Source organism: Crocuta crocuta, unplaced genomic scaffold, assembly GCF_008692635.1.
Source record: "Crocuta crocuta isolate KB4526 unplaced genomic scaffold, BGI_CrCroc_1.0 scaffold218, whole genome shotgun sequence".
In the NCBI taxonomy this organism is placed as follows: domain Eukaryota; kingdom Metazoa; phylum Chordata; class Mammalia; order Carnivora; family Hyaenidae; genus Crocuta; species Crocuta crocuta.
In genome coordinates this window covers 8186037-8211658 of record NW_027533170.1, presented here as the reverse complement: position 1 = coordinate 8211658, position 25622 = coordinate 8186037, and the positions used below count along the sequence as shown (strand labels likewise).

At 53.4% G+C, this 25622-nt stretch overlaps 1 protein-coding gene across 1 annotated transcript in view; it reads left to right on the top strand.

Annotated features, from left to right (window-relative positions):
* ADAMTS2 (ADAM metallopeptidase with thrombospondin type 1 motif 2) overlaps window positions 1-25622 on the top strand; it is a 235338-nt gene that overhangs the window by 148799 nt on the left and 60917 nt on the right. Inside the window, exon 5 of the mRNA XM_077746330.1 lies at window positions 13790-13873. Coding sequence (XP_077602456.1) covers window positions 13790-13873 — 84 coding nt within the window. The remainder of the gene's footprint in view (window positions 1-13789; window positions 13874-25622) is intronic.

Here is a 25622-nt window from a genome sequence, read left to right as displayed (position 1 = left end):
GAGGCCAGGGACAAGCACCTTCGGGGCAGACCAGAGCCATGATTCAGTTAAGGGTCCAATTTCAGCTCAGGTCATGATCTCACGATCATGTTCATGAGTTCAAGCCCCACATCGGGCTCTGTGCTGACAGCTCAGAGCCTGGAGCCTGCTTCGGATTCTATGTCTCCCTCTCTCTCTCTGCCCCTGCCTTGCTAGCACTCTCTCTCTGCCTCTTTCAAAATAAATAAACTTAAAAAAAAAGTAGAGTAAAATTTGTGACAAGACTTCAAGAAATCTACAACTTGGGGCCAAGACCCAGGAAGCCTTCTCGTGTGGGTTTTGCCTTTAGCTAAAGCACTAAAAAATCCTGTTCTTCCCTGAGACACCAAAGGCCTTGATGTGTTGCTTGGGGTCTGAACATCCACAAAGATCTACAGTTTCCTATCTGGGCTGCTGGTCCGATTGTACTCCTTGTGGATGTGAGGCCGACCATTGTGGTGGGTGATGCCTTGCCTCAGAAGGTGGCCCACAATCCTCTCTTTACCTCTGGGTATGTCTTCTGGAGGCCGCCCAGGCCACCCATGTCTGCTCTGGAATTGGCACTGTTTTTGGACGGCCAACATTTTAAAACATCAATTTTATGTTAAACTAAGCTTTGGCATATTTCTACTGAATTAAAGCAAAATTCACATGATTTTTCCAGATAAACAAAGATGCTAAAGGCTGCCAAAAATACAACCCAAAGGCCAAATCTGGCCTGTCATCCTTTTTTTTTTTTTTTTTTTAAATAAAGTTTCGGGATATAGCCATACCTGTTCACTTGTGAATTGTCTGTGGCTGCTTTTGTGTGATAATAACAGCCGAGCAGCTGGGACAGAGGTAGGTGGCTGAAAACAGTCACTCAGTGGCACTCATGAAATATTTGGTATCAGGCTCTAAAGAAATCTCCCACGTGCTTTGTGCTCACCTTGAGTTGTGGCCCCAGCACTCTGGAGTTGACATTCACATCCCGTTGCATCTGTACACTGGGTGTACTTATTTGTGAAGCACTTGGTAGAGAATAGGACCAGCTTTGGAGTCAGAAGCAGCTGCACCTGAATCCTGGCTTTTACCAACTGGCAGAGCTCTTGCCTTGCCCTGCCCTTGCTTTCATCATCTTTGAACCTTCCACATACTCTAGGAACCCATAAAGGCCAGCACAGTCCCTAGGAGACAAGGTTCCCCTCACCCTCAGCAGATCTCCAGTCCTCTGCAGCTGGAGCAACCCTTTCCTGCAGGCCATCGTCAGGGACCTTGCCCTTGAGCTGAGCTCCACTCCTCTCCCTGCTCAGACCTCAGTCCACCCCCAACCCCGCCTTAGCCTTGCCGGCTCTGTGGACTTGTGAGGTCATTCTGGGGACTCTTTTTCAAGCAATTAAGCGAGCCGATCTTAATAGCCATGTTAAAACAGCAGAGTAGGAAGAGCAGATTTCTGGGCAGACAGCGCCGTCTCTCCCTGCTGTGTTAGCTGCTTATGTTCTGGAAGAATTCCTGAGCCCCCAAAGCATCCCGTCTGCTGAGGGCAGACACACTCCCTAAGCCTACTGAGAATGTGCACTCCAAAGAAACTTCCACGCTTTCCTAATAGAGGCCATACCCTTTGACCTCCACCCCCCCCCCCCCCCCAGCCCAGGGACAATCCCTTGTACAGTATGTTCTTAAACAACTTTTGTTGAATGAATGATCTCTCTCTATGCCAGGATTCAGATATTTTTCCTCTTTTCTTTTCTAATTTAATCCAGAAATTGGCCTGGGTTTATCAAAGACTTGCCAGGGTTTGCAAACAATCAAAGGCATGCAAACTCCCTTTCTCACCAACTTCCAAGAATGTTGGGGCCGTGTGGCAATGGTGGGGAAAGCAGTGGCAGGAACAGGAATGTTTTCTGTTGATCCCCCGGGACAGAGCTGGGGGAGGGTGTCCCCTCGTGACCAGGCCCCGGAGCTGCAAGCTAGCCAGGGTGAAGGCAGTGCCCCAAGTCCCCATTCACGTGTCTCTGGCTATGATTTCTGGGAAAGAGAAAAACAGCTTTGAAACCGGACCCTGAAACCTGGTTGCCCTAAGTTGGAGGCAAGTAGGCAGACAGAGCTCTCAGGCAAAGGGGGACACATATGGGCTTGGCCGTAGCACAGGGTGGGAGAACGGGGAGCAGAAGTTCCCATGGTTGCTCGGCAGCTCCCCAGGCCCTGGGGGCTGCTTGCACCCTGGGCTGCAGCAGGGCATTCTGGGTACCGCTCTGCCACCTCGTGTGTGTCCCACTGGCCTGAGAGCACGGCCTGTGCACTGCTAGGAGGTAGAGTTATCGGGGTCAGTGGTGTGCGTGAAGCTGATAGAATGCCTAAGAGAAGGCACATCTCACAGCTGGCAGGACAGGCGGGGAGGCATCAGCCCAGGTGAGGTGGCTGTGAGCAGGAGGGGGTGGTGGGGATGGGGCAACAGGAGAGGGCACGACCCCCTCCCCAGAGATCCCCTTCTGGGTCCCACTCACTTGTGGTCATGGAGGAATGAGCAGACCCACTGTTGCCAGCTCTGGGGTTTGTTTGGTTTTGGTTTTTTTTTTTTTTCCATGAGAAACTAGAAATCCAACTTTTATGGGAAATCTAATTATTTTTCAATGTCAGCAACAAATTGAAATTAAGACCTCACACTGCACAAGTGAATCAGAACATGACCACAGGACATAAGTCTGGCCGGTCAGCTGGTGGACGGTTCCTTCTGGCCAGGAAGAAGGGAGGCACGGCCTGCCCTGCTGTGTCCTGTAATGGGGGATAATTAGTGCCACCTCCCAGTGCTGTCGTGAGCATGACTCGAGTGAAACACCGGGAAAGCGCTTTCTGCGGAGTGCGGGGCCCATGGAGGGCATCCTGAGGACGCGAGCTGTTCCTGGCTGTGTGTTGGTGCAGTGGGTGCTCTCTGAACCCCTGGTCTAAATCGGGCCACGTTCTGGGCACTGAGGTACAGGGGCCAGCGGTCATGTCCTTGTGCTCAAAAAAGTTGGATCGTGCGAGGGGTGGGAGCAAGGAAGGGAAGAATAATTGTACCCTGGTTAATACATGTGCTGATTGTGCAAATATGCGGCATTCTGGGTCACAGGGAAGAGTGCCTCCGATGAAGGCCACTTGAGCTGCCTCTAAGGCAGAGGCTGGGGTTAACGAGGAGAGGAGGCTGGTGTATGCCACTGTTGCTGCAGGTGTAAGACAGCATGTGCAAAGGCCTGGTGGCATTGCCACATCATAACATGAGGTCGGGACCCCCCTGGGATGTAGGGTGCTGGCGTGAGGCAGGAAATGAGGTTGGCCAAGCCTTTTGCGTCAGGCCAAGGGGCACAAAAAGGAATGATGCCTGGGGTCCCACCATAGTACGACAGGGGAGCCATGAGGTTGGTTTGAGGTCTGAAAAGAGAAACTTCTCTCTTTAAGAGTTTGGGGCTTATGCCTTATGTTATGGGAAACGCCTCCCCCCACAGCATGAGGTGAGGAGACTGAGTTTTGCCATGTGAGGAGTCACTCACCTGCTGTCTCTACATTGCGCCCAGTGGCCCGTGAGTTCGCTCTGCTGGATAAGGTCACCAAGGCTCAGAGAGGCCTGCTGGTGCGGGGGGAGGAGGGGACATGGCAGACGGGGATTCACGTAAGGGTGGGAAGACCGGCCTTCAGTGGGGAGCTGGCCCAGGTGCCTGGCCCCTCCCCGCCGTCCTGGCCTGAAGAGTGAGTACTCCTGATTCCTTGAGGAAGAGCCAGGCACGTTCCACCTTGGCTGTCTCTGGTCTCCCACATTTGACATCACGAGCCCGCGCCCCAGCCTGTTTTCCATCTACTTCCCCTCTCCTGGTATTTTGCCCCGGCTTTTCCTTCTATTGTGTCTTCCTGTCCTAAGATTTTCTCGCTCGCCCACACAGTCTCCCACTCGGGACATGTTTACAGAGCACCTGACCCGTGCCAGACACAGCCCTAGGTGCTGGAATGTGGGGGTGGGGAAGCCTGGGGAGGGGGAGCGTCCTACCTGCATGGAGGTCACATTCCAGTGGGGGCGGGGTGGACAATAGGCACCTGCCCCCTCCCATGCCCCGCCCCCCAGCCATGATGATGTAAGAGGGGGAGGTACCTTGGTCTGGCCTTACCTCCGCCTCTTCCTCCCTGAGGAGTGTGGAGCCCTGCGCTCACCCCCAGGGTTCTGCCAGCCGCCCTCCCTGCCCTCTTCAGGAGGCCGACTGACAGCCGATGTGGGAGTCTGGGAGCAGCTTGTCCTTGGCCTCCCAAGGGAGGAGAACCGACCGTTGTCAAAGCAGGAGTCCGCGTCATTGTGGACAAGGAGGTCCAGGCGTCGTCACTCCTTGGTGACAGCTTGCGGCAGCTGCGGACCTTGTCTCTGCAGACTCTGGCAAGGAGGTGACAGCCGGGCCTTGAAAGCAGAGAGTATGACACTGCACGGGGCTCCTGGTCTGAGCCCCCACTCTCGGCCTGCCTGCTCCGTTCTGGGGTACGGTGCAGGGTCCTGAGGGGTCCTCTCCCCTGCAGCAGGGGTGTGTGGTGTGTGTCTCAGAGGGTTTAGGAGTGCATACGAAGGTGTCACACGCTTAATGTCAAATTCAGAGGGTCTGCTTACCTGATTTGCATGTTCCACACACAGCAAAGGGCCAGCATGTAGTAGGTGTTGAGTAAATGTCTTTTGAATAAATGAGTGAGTGAATTCTCATAAAGTGACTATGGTCCTACAGACTCCCTTAAGGTTTTTTTAATATTTATTTATTTTTCAGAGAGAGAGAGAGAGAGAGAGAGTGCAGGGGAAGAGCAGAGAGGGAGACACAGAATCTGAAGCAGCTCCAGGCTCTGAGCTGTCAGTACAGAGTCCAACGTGGGACTCAAACTCACAAACTTTGAGATCATGACCTGAGCCAAAGTCGGACGCTTAATCAGCTGAGCCCTCCAGGCGCCCCCAGACTCCCTTAAGAAATATAGACTCAGGGCACCTGAGTGGCTCAGTCGGTTAAACATTAGACTTTTGATTTCGGATTTCGGCTCAAGTCATGATCTCATGGTTTGTGAGTTTGAGCCCAGCACAGAGCCTGTTTAGGATTCTGTCTCTCTCCCTCTCTTTCTTAAACTAAAAAACATAGACTCTACCTGTCCAGGGAAAAGACATCCCAGAAGGTCCTCGTCCCCTTCCTAGATGCTAGAAGTTTGAATCATCTGGTCATCAGGATGCATGGTTTTAATTTCAGCAGATTTGCTAACTTGCTCTCAAAAGCCTTTGCCCCAGTTCCCACTTGTGCTTCTGTGGGTGTGTTTCTCAGTTTCTCTGGGCCTCAGTTTCCCCACTGGTAAAACAGGGGTAATAATGCTCACTTGCAGGGTGTGGGAGGTGAAAGGCGATGACGTGAGGAAGCACGTGGCACAGGGCTTGGAAGGCCACCGCTTCCCAACAAAGTGCCACAGCCATTCCTTGGTCGGTGACATCTGCCAAACCAGCCCAGCTCTTGTCCTCGAGCAGCGTGACTGTCATGGAGACATGCTCACCCTGCTTTAGGTCAGGAAGGAGGACAAGGGCCTTGTTGGCCGGAGGCACAGCCCATGCCCTCCACCCGGTGGGGAGAAGGTCACAGCGGAGGGGAGCCCGGAGTTGGTGCCATTCCCCGCAGAGGGGACCACACCCGAGGCTTGTCCCCGGAATCGGAGATGTTCCGGCCTTCGGGGCAGGGTGGCCTTCTGAGGCAGGGTGCTCAGGCTGTATCCTAAAGTTTTCAGACCTAACAGGCTCTGGGCACTGAGGACAGACCAGCCATGGACGCAGACGAGACCCCAGTCCTCGGGCACGGGTGCAGAGGAGGGAGAGGGCGGCTAACCAGCCAACAAATGGGGGCATTCGAGACGGTGATGGTGCCGCAGAGGAAACAGCCCGAAAGGGAGCAGCATCTGAGTTAGCACAGCCAGCCCCGAGGGAGTGTCCTCCAAGCGAACGTGGGACACGGGGCACGGCCTGGGGAGCAGGTGACAGCCAGTGCGGGGCGGGGCATCGGTGCCCTCCTTCCTGCCCTAGCCTGGCGACAGGAACTCTCTCCCTTTGCTTGTGGGCTCCCCGTGAAGCACAGGGTGGGGGGTGCCTTTCTGTCTTCTTTTGTCTGCGCTCGGTTCTGGGCGGCTGGTCTGAGCCTGGGCCCCGGGCAGTTAGCACACCGCTCGGCCCCTGGGGGGCTCAGTGACTTGAGCGGATTCTGGCCGTGCCAAGGGCCACGTGCCGCACGCAAGGCCAGGCCTGTTCCTCCCGCATTCAGGGTAGCTCCTTACGTTCAGCTGTTAGGAATGGTGCAGAACCGCCAGTGAATCACTCTCGGGGAGGGACATGTCAGTGGCCCACAAGCCTGGCAGTGAGTGTATTGCCGAAGGGTAGGATTGGACCAGAGCTTCTGAATTTTGCTGGCACCTCCAAATTCCTCGTGAGTCCCGCCTGTGCCGGGGACACAGGTGACCGTCTAAGCTGTCCTGCTTTTCTCCATCTCTTCTGGGTCAGTGCCTCCCATCACATGGAGACCCCCTGGGACCCTAGTAGCAGTGGGGAGGCTGGCGTGAGCCCTCACCATGGCGGGGGGGGGTTCAGGTCTGGCCCTGGGCTCTCTACCTGGATGGCTCAGGTGTGCTGGGCCCCACCTGGTCCAGGTCAGTTGCGGGGATGCCTTGTCCCCTCTGCAGCCTCTCCCAGCCCATAGCCAGCCACTCTCCACCCTGGCCAGCGTGAGAGAGGAGGGTCTGGAGCCCATCTACACCCCTCTGGGGTGGGGGTGGGGTCAGCTGGTACTCAGAGCAGTTCACTCAAACCAGCTCCCCCACCCCATTCCTCACCTTGCATTTAGTGCCACATTGGCAACGGACCCCACTCTCATGATGCAGTTTCTGCTCAGAGCCCAAGTGGGAAGCAGGCCTGTAGCCCTCACAATCTATGTGCTGGACCCAAAAGGTGTGTGGGAAGCAGAAGCGGGTGGGGCACCATGACCTGGCTCTGGCTTCCTACCTCGCCCTCAGCCCCTCCCGTGACCCTCTTCATCAACCAGGACACTTCTGTCCCCGGGGCTTCCCATGTGCCGTGACCAGCCCTCCTCATGAATGGCATTTTCCCTCTCTTTCTTTGGGTCAAAATGGTGATAGGACAGCAGAAAAATGTGACTCACAGTAGGAAGGGGAAAAAAATCGTTTTCTGATGACATCGTGGTGCCCGGTTGGACACTGGTGACAAAGATGACATCCCAGGGGCGGAGGTCGTGCCTCTCAGACTCCAAGACTGGCGAGGGAGGCGAGGATGCCGCGAGGTCTTTCCACCGTGGGCCCCACCCCAAAATGCCTCCTCTGGAGGAGACTCCGGGGGCGTCGAATCCCCAAGGCTGTGGGTCAAGTGCCGAGGAGCTCAGGGGAAGGCCAGACATACAGGCCATGTCCCCAGGCTCCCCGGGGCCATGGCAGATGCCCGCAAGAATCAAGATCCCTGCCTTCTCTCTGCTCCTTCTCTCTCAGGGGCATCCAAACAGTGGCCTCTGGGGGGGAAGGGGCGGGGGGGGAGAGACACCAGTCCCTGGCCTATGGCCTCAGCAGTCTGTCCCTCCCTTGTTCTGCAGCATTACCCCCTTTCTGATGAGTTGTTGGCCAGTGAGTGGGAAGGTCAGGCCCCACAGGGTGGTGTGGCCGTCCCTTACCACCTGGCAGGGAGATCCCCCCCACCCCCCGATGTGGGACACACACACACACACACACACACACACACACACACGGCAGGCAGCAGCGTGGGCTTTGGAAAATGCCTGGCGTGCACTCCGGCGACCCAGAGGAGAGCCCCTGGTGGGCCCCAGAGTGAAGCCTGGGCGTGTCCCACATGCCTGGGGTTTTGCTAGATGCTTTAGGTACAGCGTTGAAGCCGGTGCTGCTAACACCCTGAGCGATGAGGCCCCGCATCACAGCGGGCCGGTGGCTGAGCCCATGCTAGACCCCATGCAACCCGACAGAGACAGGCGCGGCCCCGAGCAGTAGTTAGCATTGACAGGCCTGTTTCCTAAGAGGGGTCGGCTCTGTTTGCCTGGTGAGCATATGCTGGGCCTGCCCTGGGCTCTGGGCATCCGACTGAAGCCTGGGGGTGGAGGGGGTGATACCTGCGGAGGTATCCCCAGTGCCAGCAGAGGGTGGCCTGACGTGGGCCCAGGGACAGGAACAGTTTGGCCCTCGCTGGAGGAGTCTTGGGGTCTTGAGGCCGGGACCTGGGACACTGTGTTGAAGGAAGACTCTTCCTCGCATCCCATTTTTACTCTCTGGTCCGAGCCAGTCCTGCCCATTTGCATTTCGTGGCAGTTGGATCTTTTGAGCAGCAGCTAAGCTAGCATCGTGTTTGCTCTCACATTGCCTGCGACACCCTGTGGAGAAGCCAGCGGGGCAGGAAGACCTGCAAAGGGGTGTTTGTTCTCACGATAAAACCAGGCATTTGCCGCCCTGCTCATGTGGCAGCAGATGCACACAGGCAAAAACAGTGTGGCCTCTGCCGGGTTGGCCCACGCCTGCTCCCGAGGGTCCTCAGACCAGAGGATCCTAAACACCCCCAGAGACGCCACAGAGCACCATGTGAGCCCTGCTTCCTGAGGCCTCGTGACGGACTTTTCCGGGCCTGGCTTGCTCCCCAGTGTGGTGCCAGGAGAAGCCTGGGCTGCCCCGCCCCGGTTTTCAAAGTTCAGCGCAGGGGAAGGGGTGATGACTTTCCTGGAGGTTGGGCACGAGGGGGAACCCCACCGGCGGTTCTGCGTACAGGGAGCCCCATCTCCTGGGCCTGGCTTCCCTGCCCCCTCCCGTCCCCAGATCCTTCCAGCAGAGAGGAAAGTCACCTCTGCCCAGCAGCCTTAGGCCACCTGCCAGGGCTCCCGGGTCGCCAGGGTGGAACTGTGCCACAAAGGAGGCAAACCTTTTACATTATCATGCAGAGCTTGTGTCCTTCTTCGTTGTCTATTCCAGAACAGAAACTTGGCCTCATCTTTGCATAAGCAAAAGGCACATCACAGTGTATTTCCCCCAAACAAGAGAGCCGTTGGCCTCTCTCTGCACAAAGAAGGGCTGCGGCTTTGAACATTTTCCCCTAAGGTTTAAAGATTCCAGGATCAATTTCTCAAGACAGGGCTCAAGGACACTGTCCTGGCTTCCCCTCCCCCTGTGGTCTGGGCAGAGGAGAGCAGCCTCCCCAGCACACAGGTCTCCCGGAGGGCGGGGTGGGGTTGGGGGTGCACTTGGGCACGTAGCTAGGGTCCTGGTCATTACAGGGCACCATGGGTCTTGCCACTGTCACACATTTTTGCCTATTTCCTATCGTTCCACATTCTCCGAAGTTACTCACCCATTGATTTATTCATTCATCCACACTGTGGGGACACAGCAGTGAGCAAGGAGGAAGGGTGCCTCTCCTATCAAGCACAGAGTCCAGACTTGGAGCAACTACTTTAGTGGGTACTGTGAGCAGGGACAGTCAGGTTGGGGAAAAGCATGAGAAGACAGAAGGCACTGCAAGTGCAAAGGTCCTGAGGTAGGGATGGGCTCTCTGTGCAAGACGCATAGAGGCCAGTGGCTGGACCACAGTGTACAAGGCCAGGACAACCTGAGAGGAGGTGGTAGGGCTTCGATTTTATTCCGATTGCAGTGAGAAGGCCTTGGAGTGGACGGGAATTAAGCAGGAGGGTCACTGCCCCCCCTGCTTTGAAACACATTTATTACCATGACTTTGTTTTCTCAGATGCTTTTCAGATATTTCAAGAATTCTGGGGCCAGAGAGGGAGAGAGGGAATTCCAGGGATGAACCATTGCACAAGAAGCTGGAGAGAGCAGCCAGGCTTTGCAGAAGGCGGAGCTGTGAGATTGGGGCCTCCCAAGCAAAGTAGCTGAAGGCGAGCACAGAGCAGCCAGCCAGGGCCAGCTTAGAGGGGGCTCCGAGTGCCGGGCCAAGGGGCCGGGGCTGCTCCTGAAGACACTGGGGAGCCATTGAGGGTTTCAAGCAGAGGAAGAGGAGGCCAGATCTGCTGAGCAGTGACCGTCCTGAAGAACAGTGCGTGGGGCTGTGGGCAGGACAAGAGGCAGAAATGCACCCGGGAGCCCCTGTCGCCTGCCTGCCTGTCTGGGAGATGGGATTGGGGTCGGGGAGGAGCCGGGCGACGTGAGAGAGATGTTTGGAGCTGACTTCCATCTTCAGTGACCCTTTTTGCCACGTCTGTCAGCTGTCTGCTCGGCAGAAATGTTGTAGCTGTGTTCCTATTAAGGAATTTTACTCATCGGTTCCCAGTGGTCTCCATGCCCAGGTGGGTCCCGGTGGCTTCTAGCATCTGTGCGGCATCCCCTGGGGAGTGGAAGGCAGCTGGGTCCAAGGGCTGAGGCCACTTTACAGCCCCCTGAAAAGCTGGCATCACCCTGGGGGGCAGGGCAGGGCCCACGCCTCAGGCCAGTGGAGGGGGATGGTGGTGGGGGTCCCTCTCCTCAGCACTGCCCCACATTCCCTGAGAGGTGTTGTAGAGGGAGGCCAGGGCATGGCCCACTGCCTCTCCTAGAGGAACAGACCGTATGGAGAGGTGTCCCCCATGGAAGGGACAGAGGCTTCCTAAGGGAGAAACCGTGAAAGGCTCACTGCGGTTGAAAGTGACCGGGGATGGGGCTGCCAGCCTGACCCATGGCCTGGCCTCCTCCCTGGCTCTCCTACGGGTGTGCCTCTCCACAGCCCAGCCCAGCCGTTGAGAGCTTGGAAGGTAGGGGCTCCCCTGTCCCACCCCCACTTGGTGGCCAGACACCCCTCCCCAAGCAGGATGTGGGGCCTCAGCCTCACAGAGCTTAGCGCCGAGCGGTGGGGTCCCTGGGGTTCTGGTCATCCCCTGTTCCAAATCAGGAGTCAGGATCAGGCCCACTCAGTATCCAAGGACACGGGACACCTTACCTGAGAGGCAAGGGACACTGTACCTTTGGGCGCAGTGGCAGGGGCCAGGGGAGCAGGATGCTGGGCCCTGACGGGCAAGATCTGGGCCAGGAAGTGGGAAGGGGACCAGCCCTGCGTCCCCTCCCTCCCTGTTGGGGGACCAGCAAGCACACCCTCACTCAGAGCCTCAGCTTACCCTGTGCTCAGGTGGGACTGACTACCTCTCATTCTGCCTCCAAGGACTGTTGAGAGCAAAACATGATCTAGATACTTCTGTGAACTCAGCCCCCAATCCCTTCCGAATATCAAAGCAGGTTTCCTGTCTTTGCAAAGATTGGAACACCACAGGCTTACAGCCCCACTGCGCACTCGGGGGGCCAGGCCCCCTCAGGGTGCACCCCTAGGCCAGCTCTGAGAGGTGCAATTAGAGCATGGGCCCTGGAGAGGCACTATCAGGGTGTCGAGGGAGCCTCGAGCCCCTCATTTTCTGGGGTTGCTCTGAGAGACGACCCCAGGACATTTTCCTTCCTGACTCCGTGCAGAGTGGACTGCCTCCATTTGCCAACAAGGGGTTGAGGCTGAGCAGGCCCAGGGTGTTCCCCCAATTCTAGGCCACGTCACTCCTCACATCTGCTCCTTCTCTCCACTCGTCCCCAAATCTGAGCCCCAGACTTGACACCTCAACTGCTGTAATAGGCACTTCAATCTACGGTCCATAAAGGAGCTAGAGTAATCTTTGTAAAATGCAGCATCATTATATTTCTCCCAGGGCTCTGTATCCTCCGTTGCTCTTTGAATAGAATTAGAATCCTTCTCACTACCTGAATACCTGTGTAGTCTGGCCTCAGGGGCCCTCTCCTCTTGGCCCAGTTCTTAGACCCTGCTTCACTGCCTCTGACCCCAGGACATTTGCACATGCTACTTTGCCCAGAGCACTATCCCTGCTTTACTGAGCTAACTCCTTCTCATTCCTTATCTCTGAGATGAAATGCCACATCCTTTGGGAGCCCACCAGTCCTCATCAGGGCAGATTCCCCGTTAATATGCCCTCAAGGTTCTCTGCCTATCTCTCGAGGTCTTCATCAGCATCGTCATGATGGTGGAGCTGTTTTTGACAGAGAGCCAGCTCCAGGCTGGTTCACTGCTGAATCCCAAATGCTAACACGATCCTTAGCATGCAGTGGGGCCAATAACTTTCTCCAGGGTCTACTGGGCACCTGCCCAGGTCCATGGAGAAGGAGAGTCCAAGGCCAAGCAACTCTAGACCCCAGGGAGTAGTGGGCCCCATGAAAGGCCAGGGTGGCTGAGCTTGAGAAGGCCCATGGCCAATCTATCAGAGGCTCAGTGCCGGGCTGGAGCATTACACACTTGGCAGGATAGACCAAAGCTGAAACGTGAGGGAAAAGTCAGCTTTTTCTAGTTCTTGTATTTGACACCACCCTCACTCCAGGACAGAAGGGGAAAATGTGACCCAGCCCATGAGAGGTGGCTCAGGCTTTTCCTGTTCAGAAGGCTTTAGGGGGAATGGTCAGGTCAGAGGGTAGGCTCTGACTCTGGGCTTGTCTCAGCTCAGGCTGCTCTAACCACATACCACAGGCTGGGTCACTGAATTTCACATTAACTCCTCATAGCTCTGGAGGCTGGAATCTGAGATCAAGGTGTCAGCCAATTTGGCTCTTAGTGAGGTCTCTCTCCCTGATTGCACAGGGCCTCCTTCTTGCCATGTCCTCACATTAGAGAGGGAGGGGGTGGAGATCAAGAGACAGAGAGAGAGAGAGAGAGAGAGAGCACTCTGGTGTCTCTTCCTAGAGAGATACTGATCTCATCATAGGAACCCCCTCCCATAACATCAGCGAACCCTAATCACCTCGGAGATGTCCCACCTCCAAATAGCATTATGTTGGGGGTTAGGAACTTGAGGGCACGCGATTCAGCCCATACCAGGGCTGTTCATCTCCTGTCCTCCTCCCTCGGGGTAAGGGTGGTGCATGACCTAGCCACACTGCATCTGCACACATCTGTCCCTGCATGCTCTGCCCTGGGCAGTGACCCTTCAGGCTGAGGCCCTGTGGTTGGGCTCACTCAGGGTTTATTCTCTCTGCCGTGGCCACACAGCGTCCGCCCTCCTCTCCTGCAGGCCAGCACCCCCTGTGCTCTCTCCGAAGCCACCCTTTCTCCATATGAACCTGTCCCTTCCCAGGTCCTGGACAGCAGAATCGAGCCCTCTTTACTTTTGGCTTCTTTCCAAATATCAGGGCTGTTTTGACGGTCTCTGCCCTGTTCCCCACCCCTCACCTCTGACTCGCGAGACGTGGGCTGGGGGTCAGGGGTGAAGGAGTAAACTGAAGCCTAGCCATGCCTCCCGGTCTTTCTCCCCTCCTTTCCTCCCTCCTGCCCCCTCCAGCTGCAGCGGGACCTCCCCATGTAACCGCCTTCTTGGCTTCCACACCATAACTTCCGGTCAAATCTGCGAGCCAAATTGGCCGGGCTTTGCCTGTGAGAGATAAAGCCATACTTTGGAGACAAAAACCCCTTTCTCTCTTAAAAACTGGCTTTTAGAGCTGTCGTCTCACTGTAGACTAAAAAAATCTAGTTTGACCCACATTTAGGGGGCGCACCCTGGCCCCCCTCATGACCTCATGGGGAGGCGTCGGGCAATCAGATTTAGCGGTGGTGACAAATGTGGCCTCTTGCCGGTAAGCTTTGTGAGACGGGGACTGTCATCCCAGTTTTCAGAGGGCACGGCACAGCGCGGGCGGGTTGNCCCCCCCCCCCGCCCCTCCTTCTCTACCTCTACCTTGTCAGCTGCAGGTGGTCCTCGGGTCTGTAGCTCCCGCTGACGCCTCCCTCGTTGTCTTTCAGGTCAATGAAATCTATCATGACGAGTCCCTGGGGGCCCACATCAATGTCGTGTTGGTGCGGATAATCCTGCTGAGCTACGGGAAGGTGAGTGAGCCTCCCCCACTCCCCCATGTCTGTGGGGTGAACGGGCCCCTCCAGAGACGCACGGGTCTCCTTTGAAAGCCAGAATCTCAGTGCCCGTCCCCAGCTGCCCCGTGGTACCTGGAAGAGACAAGAAACTCGTTTGCCACCCTCGTGTTCCCGGTCCCCTTTCGCCTCACCCCTGGTTTTACAATGCAGGTTTTGTTATTATTCAGGTGTGGGAGGGGTCAACCGATAATCAGGAGGTGACTGCCATGGAAAAGTTGGTTTGTCACTCGCTCAGGGCCACCGGGCGGCACCAGGGCAGGTCAGGAGGTGGAGGGAGTGGGGGACTGTGTTTCCACAGGAAAGATGGGGTGCGCCAGAGTAAGTGGGTGCAGGACTGGTCAGCGTGGATAATTCCTGCAGACCCTGGGCCATGGGTGTTCAGTGCCTGCCCCGGGTGACACGGGCAGGGTGGTGAGAGCCCGATGAAGGAGGTGGCTGAGGGTGTGGGCTCTGAACTGGTTGGTTTGCATTTGAAAAGCATGAGTGGTTGGTCATCTCTAGGAACTGGCTAGCCCCAGGAGGGTCAGCATGCCCCCAGCATCAAAGCATCAGAAACACAAGGTCACTTCTCCCCTTGCCTCGCCTCCCTCCCACCTCTTCCACCCGTGTTCTTCTCTTCTTATGCTGTGTGGCTTCTGCCCTCACTGGGCTCTCATGCTCCCCCCCCCCCTTGCTGTCAAGCTTGGAGCCGTCTTTTCTAGCAGCATGCGGGGATCAGTGCAGCTGTGTGGAAAGCCCCCAGAGACAGTGAGGTAAGGGGGTGCAGGGAAAGGAGAGATGGCAAGGAAGGAAGGAGCCCCGTGCCGGGCAGCTCAGAAGCACTTAACCTGTGTTAACTCACTGAAGCCAAGGGCAGATGGAGAGGCGGATGTATGTCGATCCCCACTTCACAGATAAGAACACTGAGGCTTAAAGTGGCTTGCTGGTGTGCTGGGTGAGTCACCAGTGACACTTGGCTCCTGGGGAGTTGGGCTTCTCACCCTGGCAGCCAAATTCTCGAATCCATCGTCTGACTTCACTCGGTATGTACAGAACTCAAACATCAGGTGTGGTAAATAGATATAGGGTTAAAACTCCTCAGCTCAAAGACAAAGAATCTTGGTCTCCAAAAGTAAAATCAAACTGCACACAACTTACAAGGTCCGTGGTATGAAAAATGACAATGGGGGGCTCCTGTGGCCGGATGAATTCCAGGAATAGTACCTCTTGAGCCCACTCTCTTTACCCCAGGAAGCATGTCCCTCTGAAGTAGAAGTGGCCACAGGAAGGACACCAGTTATGCTCTTTCATGCACCCCTGGGAGAACATAAGATATATCAAAGAAGACTGTCAGAACAAGGCAGAAATTGGCAAAAACCTAACCGCGGGAGACTTTTATTCTCTTTTTAAGACCTTTAACAGATTACATTTTAAAAGGCATAGAAGTTTCAAATAATATAATAATGATGTATAAAGGTAAATTAGTAGTTCCATCATTCTTTTTCTTTGCCCTACAGAAGTATATAGCTCCCTTTTGAGGAATCCTAGGACACTTGAAAATTACAAAAGTACTCTAGGTTGTAAAGAAAATTCCAGTGAATTTTATACAGCAAAAACTGTTCAGGCTGTCTTTTCTGACTTGGTGCCCTAAAACGGGGTGGAAGGGAGGGAGATATGAACTGAAATAAAAAGTTCAGTCTCTGAAAATTTAAAAAACAACCTGCTGGGAAGATTATTAGAGCTGGGAAAATTAATGAAAGTGACAGTACTACAGCTCAAAACCTACAGTGTGTGGCCAAAGCTGTATTCAGAGGCAAATTCGCAGGTGCGTCCCAAGATTACACAAGAGAGAACAAATACACGTGAACCTCATGCTGAACTTGGTTATGTTAGAATAAAGGTCCATAAGGACCTCAAAGGAAAAACCTAAGGAGAACAAAAATAGGGAGATAGTTTCGGAAAAGCAGAAATTAAAGAATTAGGAAATAGATATAATTAAACCAATCAAGAAGAGAACTTTGGTGAACACAAACCTCTGACATACAAATCTAGAAAAAAAAGAGAGAGGAAGGACAGACTAAAAGATGAGAAAGCATATACACAATATAACCTACACCAGGCTTATCCGGGCAGAAGAGAGGGTATTTGGGGCAGTTGCCTCACTAGGCAGCTGCTGGAAGACCCCCATTCGGGTCCCTTCCCATTCCCCCCTCCCTCCAGATGACCAGCAGGTGAGGTGGACTGGCTATCAGAGGGCTTAAGGAGGCTCTCTAACCGTGTATCCAGGTTTGGGGTGATGTACGCCCTGGGAAGGGAAACTGAGGGCGTACCCTACCCCCGAAATCCAGTCCCAGCCTCCATTCACAGGCAGGGGTCTTTGGAATGGTGCAGGTGACTTTCCCCTGTCCCCAGTGGAGCAGCTATCCACATGTTCCCCCCTCTCCCCATTTGTCTCCTTCCCCAGACCAGCTCCCTCCAGCCCTTTCATTCCCGCCTGGGGCCCTCCAGCCAGCATCCTTTGTTGTCTGAGAATTTTGAGGAATTGGCATGAGGTGTGGGCACAGTTAGACCCCCACCCCTTTCCTCTACTGCTGGAGGGGAAATGGGAAACTTCAGGTCGGCCAAGGGCATGCAGGTAGAAAGAGTTGGAGACCCACAGATTAGTCTGGGCACCAGGTGGCAGCTTGCGCCCCCTCTGCCCCTGGTTGCCCCCATATTGGTTAAAAAGAAACATTTGGAAATAGTGCACGGTTAATTGCTTCCTAGTGGTGGCAAAGCTTTGGCTCTCAATTTGACCTGAAATGTGTCAATTGCTCAAGGAAGCAAAGCTTCGTCTGTTTTAACTATGCCCCGGCGGGCTCTGTGCTAACTTGTCCCCACCCAAAGCCATTTCTCCCTGCTGTTCTTGACTTTCCCTTCATGGCTGCCGGCCGGTAGATAGACTGTGTGACCAGCTGTCTGACCTTTGCAGGAGTGTCAGAACCTGAAGGTGAACAGTTGAGGATGTCTGACAGGGACGAGGAGATGCTGGGAAGCCAGGGATTTCCTGGGAAATGAGAATATTTCGAAGCCGACTCCAAAATATATTAGAAAACACCATAATAAGTCCCATAACCGTGGTGGGGAACTCAAGTTCTCCAGCACTTTCAGAGTTCTCTGAAAATTACCTCTAAATGGAGAATTGGATTATCTGTTTTTGCCAGTGTGTTCTTATTCATTTCTAGGGAATTGTTATCAAGGATAATACAACACCATAGAAATCGTTTCAGAGCACATACATACATATATATTCTGACGTCTGCCCAATTTATTCCTACAGCCAGTGTGATTCCTGTATACAAAGCTGCCAGAGGTAGCATGTCCAAGACGACATGCAGACCTGTCTTCCTTCTAAAAGTAGATGTAAAAAACCCTGAGGCTTAATTCAGTAATGCAGAAAAAGAATCTCCCAGCACGATAAAATAGGGTTAATCCTGGGAATAAGGGGATCGTCGAACATCAGGAAATCTGCTCATGTAATTCATCACATCCGTTTGCCAAATGACAAAAACTTGTAATCAGACCCTTAGTTTTTGAAGGGTTTCTGCATGCCAGGCTCTGTGCTGGGCCACCAACATGGTCCCTGACCTCAAGAGCTTCTAGAGCAGAGGTACAGACAAGGAAACAATGATGATGGGGGTCAGGGACTCGTGGTGGGGAAGATGAGGCAGAAGAAGGCCCTCATGGTATCAGGCCAACTGACCGGAAGGGAGTAAAAGGGAGAAGATCCAGCAGAGGGGTGTTCCCAGGATCTGATTTGCATTTCCAAGATGAGCCCTGGACTGCTGTGTGCAGCATGGCAGGTGGGAGCCTGGGTTAGGGGGCGTGGGCACCATTGAAGGGAGGACGGCGGTGGGCTGCACGGAGGCCATGCCACAGGCTGGGGTAAAGAAGGCAGATGGAAGAGAACTGTAGGAGGCTGAATCCGGAGGGCATGAGTGCTAAGTGGGGCAGCCAGGTGCATGATGATGCCGACCACTCAGATGAACAAACACAGGAGGAGAATCGGGGTGTCGGGGGGAGAAAGGCAGTGGGTTCAGCAGAGATGTGTTGAGTCTGAGGTGCCTCGTGCCACCCCAGTAGGGATGCCAGGGAGAGGCCAGCATGGGAGACTGGGGCTTGGAGAGAGGAGATGAGCATTGCTTGCAAAGGCATGAGTTGGGGGGTGTACAGGGAATTATGCCGAGTGGGGGGCCCCTGAGAAAGAGCCCCCGCAAGGCCCTGATGCTGAAGGCACCAGCAGGGCCAGGGCATGATCTGCAGCCTCGGAGCTGAGAGAGCACCTCCTGGTATTCAAAAATCTGTGACAACTAGTAACAGATGGTAACATGACAACCAAAATTTTATTTAAGGTGGAGAAAAGAAGCACATGTCCCTAAGAGCGTACTGCATAGCTAATTCGTAGGATGCTCCTAGACATTTACACAGGGAAAGAGAGGGGTCTCATAGGTGCAGTGAATCTGGGAGGAAGGGCTTGTCTAAGAATTTGTCAGAGACTTGACGACGGAAATGTGCGCTGGGAATCTCAAGAAAGGGATCCATACCCATAGTTTCGCAAACCTATCTCTCAGTGGAACCCGTCTCCTCGTGTGGGTCAACATTCCACAGAACTCACTTTGGGAAATGGTGCCCTCATTGAGGCGGTGATGACAGTAGAAGTGGTGACCAGAAGGTCGCTTTGTTACCGAGGTTCTGGAAATTCTAGATAATGTCTTGGTACATGGAGCCAATGTCGGAAAAGAACTGATGAAATGTTCATTGTTCGCTGATGATTATGATCCTGGAAAACCCAGAAGGATCCTCTGTAAAGCTTTTAGAGTTAATTAAAGAAGTCTGGTGACATGGCCAGCGATAAAGTAATTCTATAAAGATCACGAATTTCTGCGCAAACCCACAATGCCCTAATAGTAGGTGTAACAGGGAAAGAAAAGTTCCCTTTACAAAAGTAACCAAAAGTATAAAATTTCTGGCCTGGTGCTAACAAGATAGATACAGGACATACAGGAAGTAAATTGCACCATTGTTTTGTTTTTAAAGTTTATTTGAGAGAGGGAAAGAGAGTGAGCACAAGAAGGGGAGGCACAGAGAGGGGGCGGGGAGAGAGAGAGAGAATCCCAAGCAGGCTCCACCCCCTCAGTGCAGAGAACCTGATGCGGGACTCAGACCCATGAACCGTGAGATCATGACCTGAGCCAAAGTCGGAGGCTTAATCAACTGCGCCACCCAGGTGCCCCCAAAATTGCACACTGTTAATGATAGGAGAGAAATAAAAATAAAGGCAGAGACATATGGTGTTCTTACAGGATAAGAACTACTCTACTGGGTAGAGTAGAGATATTGATTTTTCCCAGATTAATAAAGGAAATTTGGTGAAGGAAATTTGGTGAAATGATTCTAAGATTAATCTGGAAGCCTTAGAAGACAGTCAAGACTGGCTAGGAGAGGCGCCTGGGTGGTTCAGTCGGTTGAACATCCTACTCGATTATCAGCTCAGGTCATGATCACATGGTTCATGGGATCGAGCCTCTGACAGTGCAGAGCCTGCCTGGGACTCTCTCCCTCTCTCTCAAAATAAATAAACATTAAAAACAAAAAAGGTGACTGGGAAAGCCTCAAAAGCTAAGCAAATAAAGAGAGATTTACTTCAAACATCTTGTAAATTAAAATCATATTGTATTTGCGTAAGCATTGACAGATCAGTCGAATAAACTTTGTAGCTCTGAAAACACTTCATATATTTAACTTAACATGTGATAAATATAAGTGAAGCAGTTATTGAGGGCTATAAATAAACATATGACAAATACAAATTGCATGTATAGTACATTAAATATAACATATGATAAATACAGGCAAATGGAACATTCAACCATTTAAACCACAAAAATCAAGAAGAAAATATTGGTTGTCAAGGGCTCCCTACGCGTAAGTACAATAAAAGGAATTGTGAAAAGGAAGGTAGATATATTTGAATACTTGAAATATAAAACTTTGGTCCAGAAACAATTACAAAACAAAGCACAAGCATGTAAAGCACTGGGCAATATGGCAGTGTATCCTAATATATGAAGAGCTCTTACAAATCATAGGAGAAACAGAACTGGCAGTGGGTACAAACAGTCACAGAAGAAAAATACAAATGGGCAAAAAAAAAAAAAGAAGGAAAAAATATTTAACCATACTCTTAATCAAATAAAGAATACAATTTACCATTTTTATTTTTTTAAGTTTATTTATTTATATTGAGAGAGAGAAATAGAGACAGAGAGAGAGAACACGAGCAGGGAAGGGGCAGAGAGAGAGGGAGAGAAAGAGGATCCCAAGCAGGCTCCACGCTGTCAGCACAGAGCCTGATTCGGGGCTTGAGCCCATGAACTGTGAGATCGTGACCTGAGCTGAAACCAAGAGTCAGATGCTCAACTGATTATGCCGCCCAGGCGCCCTACAATTTACCATTTTCAAAGGATTGCCTGTGCTTAGATTAGAAAGAAGGATTTAACTGCTGGTTTAGGTGGGTGAAGCATTTCCCTTGTATGAGTATAAACGTTCTAGAAGGAAATGTGACAGTACTCACCACTGCCCTTAAAAAGGTTCTCATGGGGGTGCCTGGGTGGCTCAGTCGGTTAAGTGTCCGACTTCAGCTCAGGTTATGATCTCGTGATTCGTGGGTTCGAGCCCCGCGTCAGACTCTGTGCTGACAGCTAGCTCAGAGCCTGGAGCCTGTTTCAGATTCTGTGTCTCCCTCTCTGACCCTCCCCTGATCACACTGTCTCCCTCTCTCTCAGAAATAAATTTTTAAAATTTTTAAAAAAAATGTCCTCATGTTCGCCCCCCTTTGTTCCTTTCTATGACTCTATCCCAAAGCAGTTATCAGAGCTGTGGACAAAGTTTTAGGAAGAAGACAAAGGCTATGGCCTTATTTCTAAGTGTGAACAACTGGGGAAAATCTGAACTGTCCACTAACAGGGGTCCAAGTAAATAAACTGTAATACGTCTGTGTGGTAGAATATTAGGCTGCTAATAAATCCCACTTTATTTTTTTTAAATGTTTTTAATGTTCATTTATTTTTGAGAGAGAGAGCATGGCCGGGGCGGGGCAGAGAGAGAGAGAGAGAGAGAGAGAGAGAATCTGAAGCAGTCTCCAGGCTCTTAGCTGTTAGGACAGAGCCCAACGCGGGGCTCAAACTCACCAACTCAGGTCAGATCATGACCTGAGTCGAAGTCAGACGCTTAACCGACTGAGCCACCCAGGCGCCCTGTAAACCCCACTTTCAAAGCATGTTAAAGAGCACTGGGGAACAGTTACAGCATAAAGTTACCTTTGTTTGCTGTTTGAAAATGGAACATAACTTACCATATTTATTAAGTTGTTTTTTAATGTTTTCTATGTATTTTGAGAGGGAGAGAGAGCGAGAGAGAGCAGGGGAGAGGGGCAGAAGCAGGGGGGAGGGGAGAGAATCCCAAGCAGGCTCCGAGCTGTCAGCACAGAGCCCATGTGGGGCTCCATCTCATGAACCGTGAGATCATGACCTGAGCCAAAAGCAAGAGTCTGATGCTTAACCGACTGAGCCACCAGGCGCCCCAACTTACAGTATGATCTTAATTTTGTGTACAGATGTCTGTACAGAAGGGACTGGAAAGAACACATCAAAGGGGACTAATATTTCTCTCTGGGCAGTAGGCCATGGATTTTTACTTTCCTCTTTGTATTTTACCGAATTTTTTAAATTTATCATGATAAGCCTCTCTCTTTTATAAACATAATAGTGCATTTTTTAATTATGAAAAGATAGTTTACATATTTTAAAAAGTACTTAAAAAGGGCAGAATCCAAGTAATCCTGCTGAATGGAGCCTACCCAAGTAGGGTCCCCAGTGGCATGCCACAGGGCTCTGCTGTGTCCAACATTTTATTCCTGGTCTATAGGAGGACACTGAAAGGACTTCCTGCTTTCGCTTGGCACCTCAGCTCCATGGAGGCTTGGGGACAGTTGGGGAGGGAGTGGTTCTTCCACCCTCAGGGTCACCGCCTTCCCTGTCCTGTGGGTGGGCCCAGGGGCTCTGCCAGTCGCATGGCTAGGGACCCTCTGAGCAAACCATCTGGGCTAGAACGCAGGCTGCCACCTTACCTTCAGGTGAGGCCAAATCCCCCAGGAGCGCAGGCACCTCCCTCATGGCCAGGGCCATGTGGGTACCCCCTCCACCCTGAGTCTTCCAGAGACAGAGTGGGGAGCAAGGGGAGGGGCACGGAGCCACTGTCAGGCTCTTCCCAGGGATGCATGGGGAGGTGCCTGGAGGCCACGACCAGCAAGGTGCATGGCTGGAGCTCACGTGGGCAGTAGGGCAGCTTCGGGGAGACCAGGACTGGCACAGCAGAAACCAGGAGGGGACCCCAGCCGCCGAGACTTCCTGCTGAGAAGGAGTTAGGAATTGGAAGGGAGAATCTGGAATCTGGAGTAGGTTGCGCGCTTTCAGAACTAAACCCAGAGAGCGCCCACTGCACCCCAGCCGAGGGCTCAGCAGCTGATGACGTCAGAGGGGCCAGAATAGAGGCCACCGAAGGCTGTGCCTGTCCCCTGTCCCCCCAGCCTGGCCGAGAGGGGCAGCATGCTCCCTGCCCCAGTGCTGGTCCCTTGGGATCCAGCTGGGCTGACCGGCCTCCTGTTGCCAAGCTCACTCACACTCTGCCCACCTTCTGCCCCACCCTGCCTGTCCCCCCGAAGCCCAGGTCGGGCCCCTGAGGCTGTGGTGCAGGTCTCTGGGGAGGGCTATCGTCTGCGGGGCCAGTGTGTCCTGGGGGATTCCAGAAGGTTCTGGGGCCTGACTGATGCTCGGTCCCCCTTGGGCAGGTTGCTGGAGTGTGAGGGCTTCCAGGGTGTGGCTCTCGGTCTCCTGAAGGAGGACACACAGCAAACGTGCCTATAGGGGCTCAGGAGGGTCAGGAGGGCCCCGCTGGTGCTGCTCAGATGCTCTGACGGGAAGGGACCGAGTACAGGCCCCACCTGTTGGTCCAGCGTTGCTGGAACGGGGTGTGCTGCCCTGGGCACAGAGGTCTGGAGTCCAGGGATGGGCAGCGAGCTTAGCTCTGGGCTCTAGTGATGTCAGTGAGCACGGTCATCGGCCTAGGACTTGGGAGCGACGGCCCGCTGACGCGGAGCCACCTGACAGTGCAGGAAAGCGACCATCTGTGAAGAGTAGCTTCAGGGCTGAGGTTGCTGAGCTGGACACACAGATCACCTCAGCCCCGAGGGCCCATCGCTGACCAGTCGTCCTGGAAAATACGTTTAAAAGGAATTCTTAGCAAAGGAAAACGGAACAAAACCAAGATATACAAAACTACCAGCCCAGGCTTTGTATCATTAAATCCTGTTCCCATAAAACCACACCATCAACTGCTGGACAGGTTTCCCCTTTTGGCACTCATCTCATCGTGGACGGTTGACAGCATGTGTCCAGAAGTCACAGCCCCCACTTTGCACAGCCACCGGGAGCAGGGCCCTGTTTGCAGGTCTCTGCAGGGACGTCTTAGGAGCAGGTCACATGAACGGAGCGTGAGCTCCCCAGGAAGTCACAAGGAAACAAGGTCTTTTCTGGGTGGGGAGCACCTTGAAGGAAATAGAGCGGGGGGCGGGGGGTGGCCCCGGATGGAGTGGCCGGGCAACTGACTGCCTGGCTGGGGTCTGAGGAACAAGAAGCCCAGCGTTCCTGTCAGAGGGAGCAGGCTCGGCTTGTTCAGGCAGGCACCGGACAGGCTTCTGGAGACGGGGCTTGCTTGCACAGTGCAGATGCGTTCTGATGAGCTGCTCTTTACGGAACTCACGTGTTCCTATCAAGGAGGGAGCCCCCATTCCTGGAAGGAATTTAAGCATCATGAAACCAAGAGGACTGTAGCTGGGACTCCTGTGAGGAAAGGGGACTGAGCTGTGTTCCCAAGATCTCTTGAGGGTTCTCTTGGCGGGGGCAGAAAGTGGCCCAGGTATTCAGATCCTGTTATTCATTCCAAATCGTGATGGAAACAGACCAGCTCCCCGGAGCCTGTCCCCGGGTCCCCACCAGGCTCCAGAGGGGATCAAATCAGTAGCACTTACACGTATGACATATTGTTTATCTTCCGGCTGAGGAGAGGCTTCTGAGTTATCTCAAGTTTTTCCTAAAACAACATTTTTTCCTCCATTTCTTAAAAAAAAGAAAAGAAAGGAAGACAGAAGAAAAGAGATTATCTTATTTTATACAATATGCCATCAGCCAGGGAGCAGAACAGGAGCAACACTTGAGGGTTGCATAGCAACTGGCTTTTCAATTGATTTTTTTGAGAAGGCACCAGAGCTACTGAACTGTTCTCATTTTAAATATTTCCTCGGATGATGGAAATCAAAAGCAAATGGAAATCAGAGACTTGGGGACAATCAGAGAAGAACATAAGGTATCTTGTCATGAGAGGCCAAGTCAAGACCAAGCGCAGAGCACACAGAGGAATTTTTCAGCGTTGGAGGCAAAAGGTCTAAGGAATTCTGACTGTGATGTCTGTGGGCATCACTCACCCGTGCTAGACCTCAACTGCCCTATGGGTGTGAGGGGCGGCATAGGGGATTGGGAGCACCTTGGGGGCAGTCTCCAGTCTCCCCAGAGTCTGGGTCCTGTTCCCCAACCTCATCATCCTGGTTACCTCCTGGGCTGCACCCTGTCCGTCCAGGGCCTGCCATGGCTGAGCCTGGGAAGGTGCCTGCTGAGAATCCCATGCTGGCAATTTGACTTTCTCTGGAAATAGCTTCCCAGATGTCTGGAATATGTCTTAATGATATGGGAGCCCCGAGCAGAAAAATCAGGGGCTCGCCTTCCATCCTCAGGCCTGTTGTGCATCCGAGATGCCTGTCACAATGGGCTCTGGGCACAGCACACCACCTCGTACCCTGGAGCTGTGGGGGAGAAGATTCCCAGCTTCAGAGGATGTGGCGTTAATTCTGGCCCTGGCAATCCTTGTGGGGCCTGCCGCAAGTTATTTGCCATCACTGAGCCTCAGCGTCCCCAGTAAGATGAGCACATACTAGCAACGGGACAGCTGTAACAGGGCATTTGTGCCAGTTACCAGCCCCCCCCCCGCAGCGCCCCCTTGGGGTCATGCCCTGGCTGAAGCTCCTTGGGTGACTCCTGGGTCACTTTGCCCTCACAACACATGCATCGCCATGTGTTGGGACAGTTGCATCGCCACCCTCACCTGACAGTGAGGATGATGGCTCCAGGAGGCTGGCGGCCTCCTTTGCTCTGAGGGGGCCGTGATGTTACGGCACTGGCTGGGGAGTGCAAGCCCCAGGCTCCTTGCCTCGTGCTCCCCTCGGGTGCTCCCCCATGACCCTTGTTCCCCACAGAGGGCAATTTTGCCCCCCTCCAGAGGGATGCCTGTGGCATCTAGCAGGTAGAAGCTGGGATGCTGTTCGGCATCCTACAGCATACATGACAGCCTCTGCAACAGAGAAGTATTTGACCCACAATGTCAGCAGTGCCAAGGTCAAGGTCTGCCCTTCTGCAGGTCTGGGCCCTGGGCACGCTGTCCGGGGCAGTTGGGAAGGCTTTGGTGGGGTGAAGCCAGATACCCCAGAACACAGGGAGCTACAGGCAGCCCCTAAAGGTGGGCTGGCTCCCCAGGGGACTGGCAGCATACCTCATCTTTATCATCACTGCCACCACAG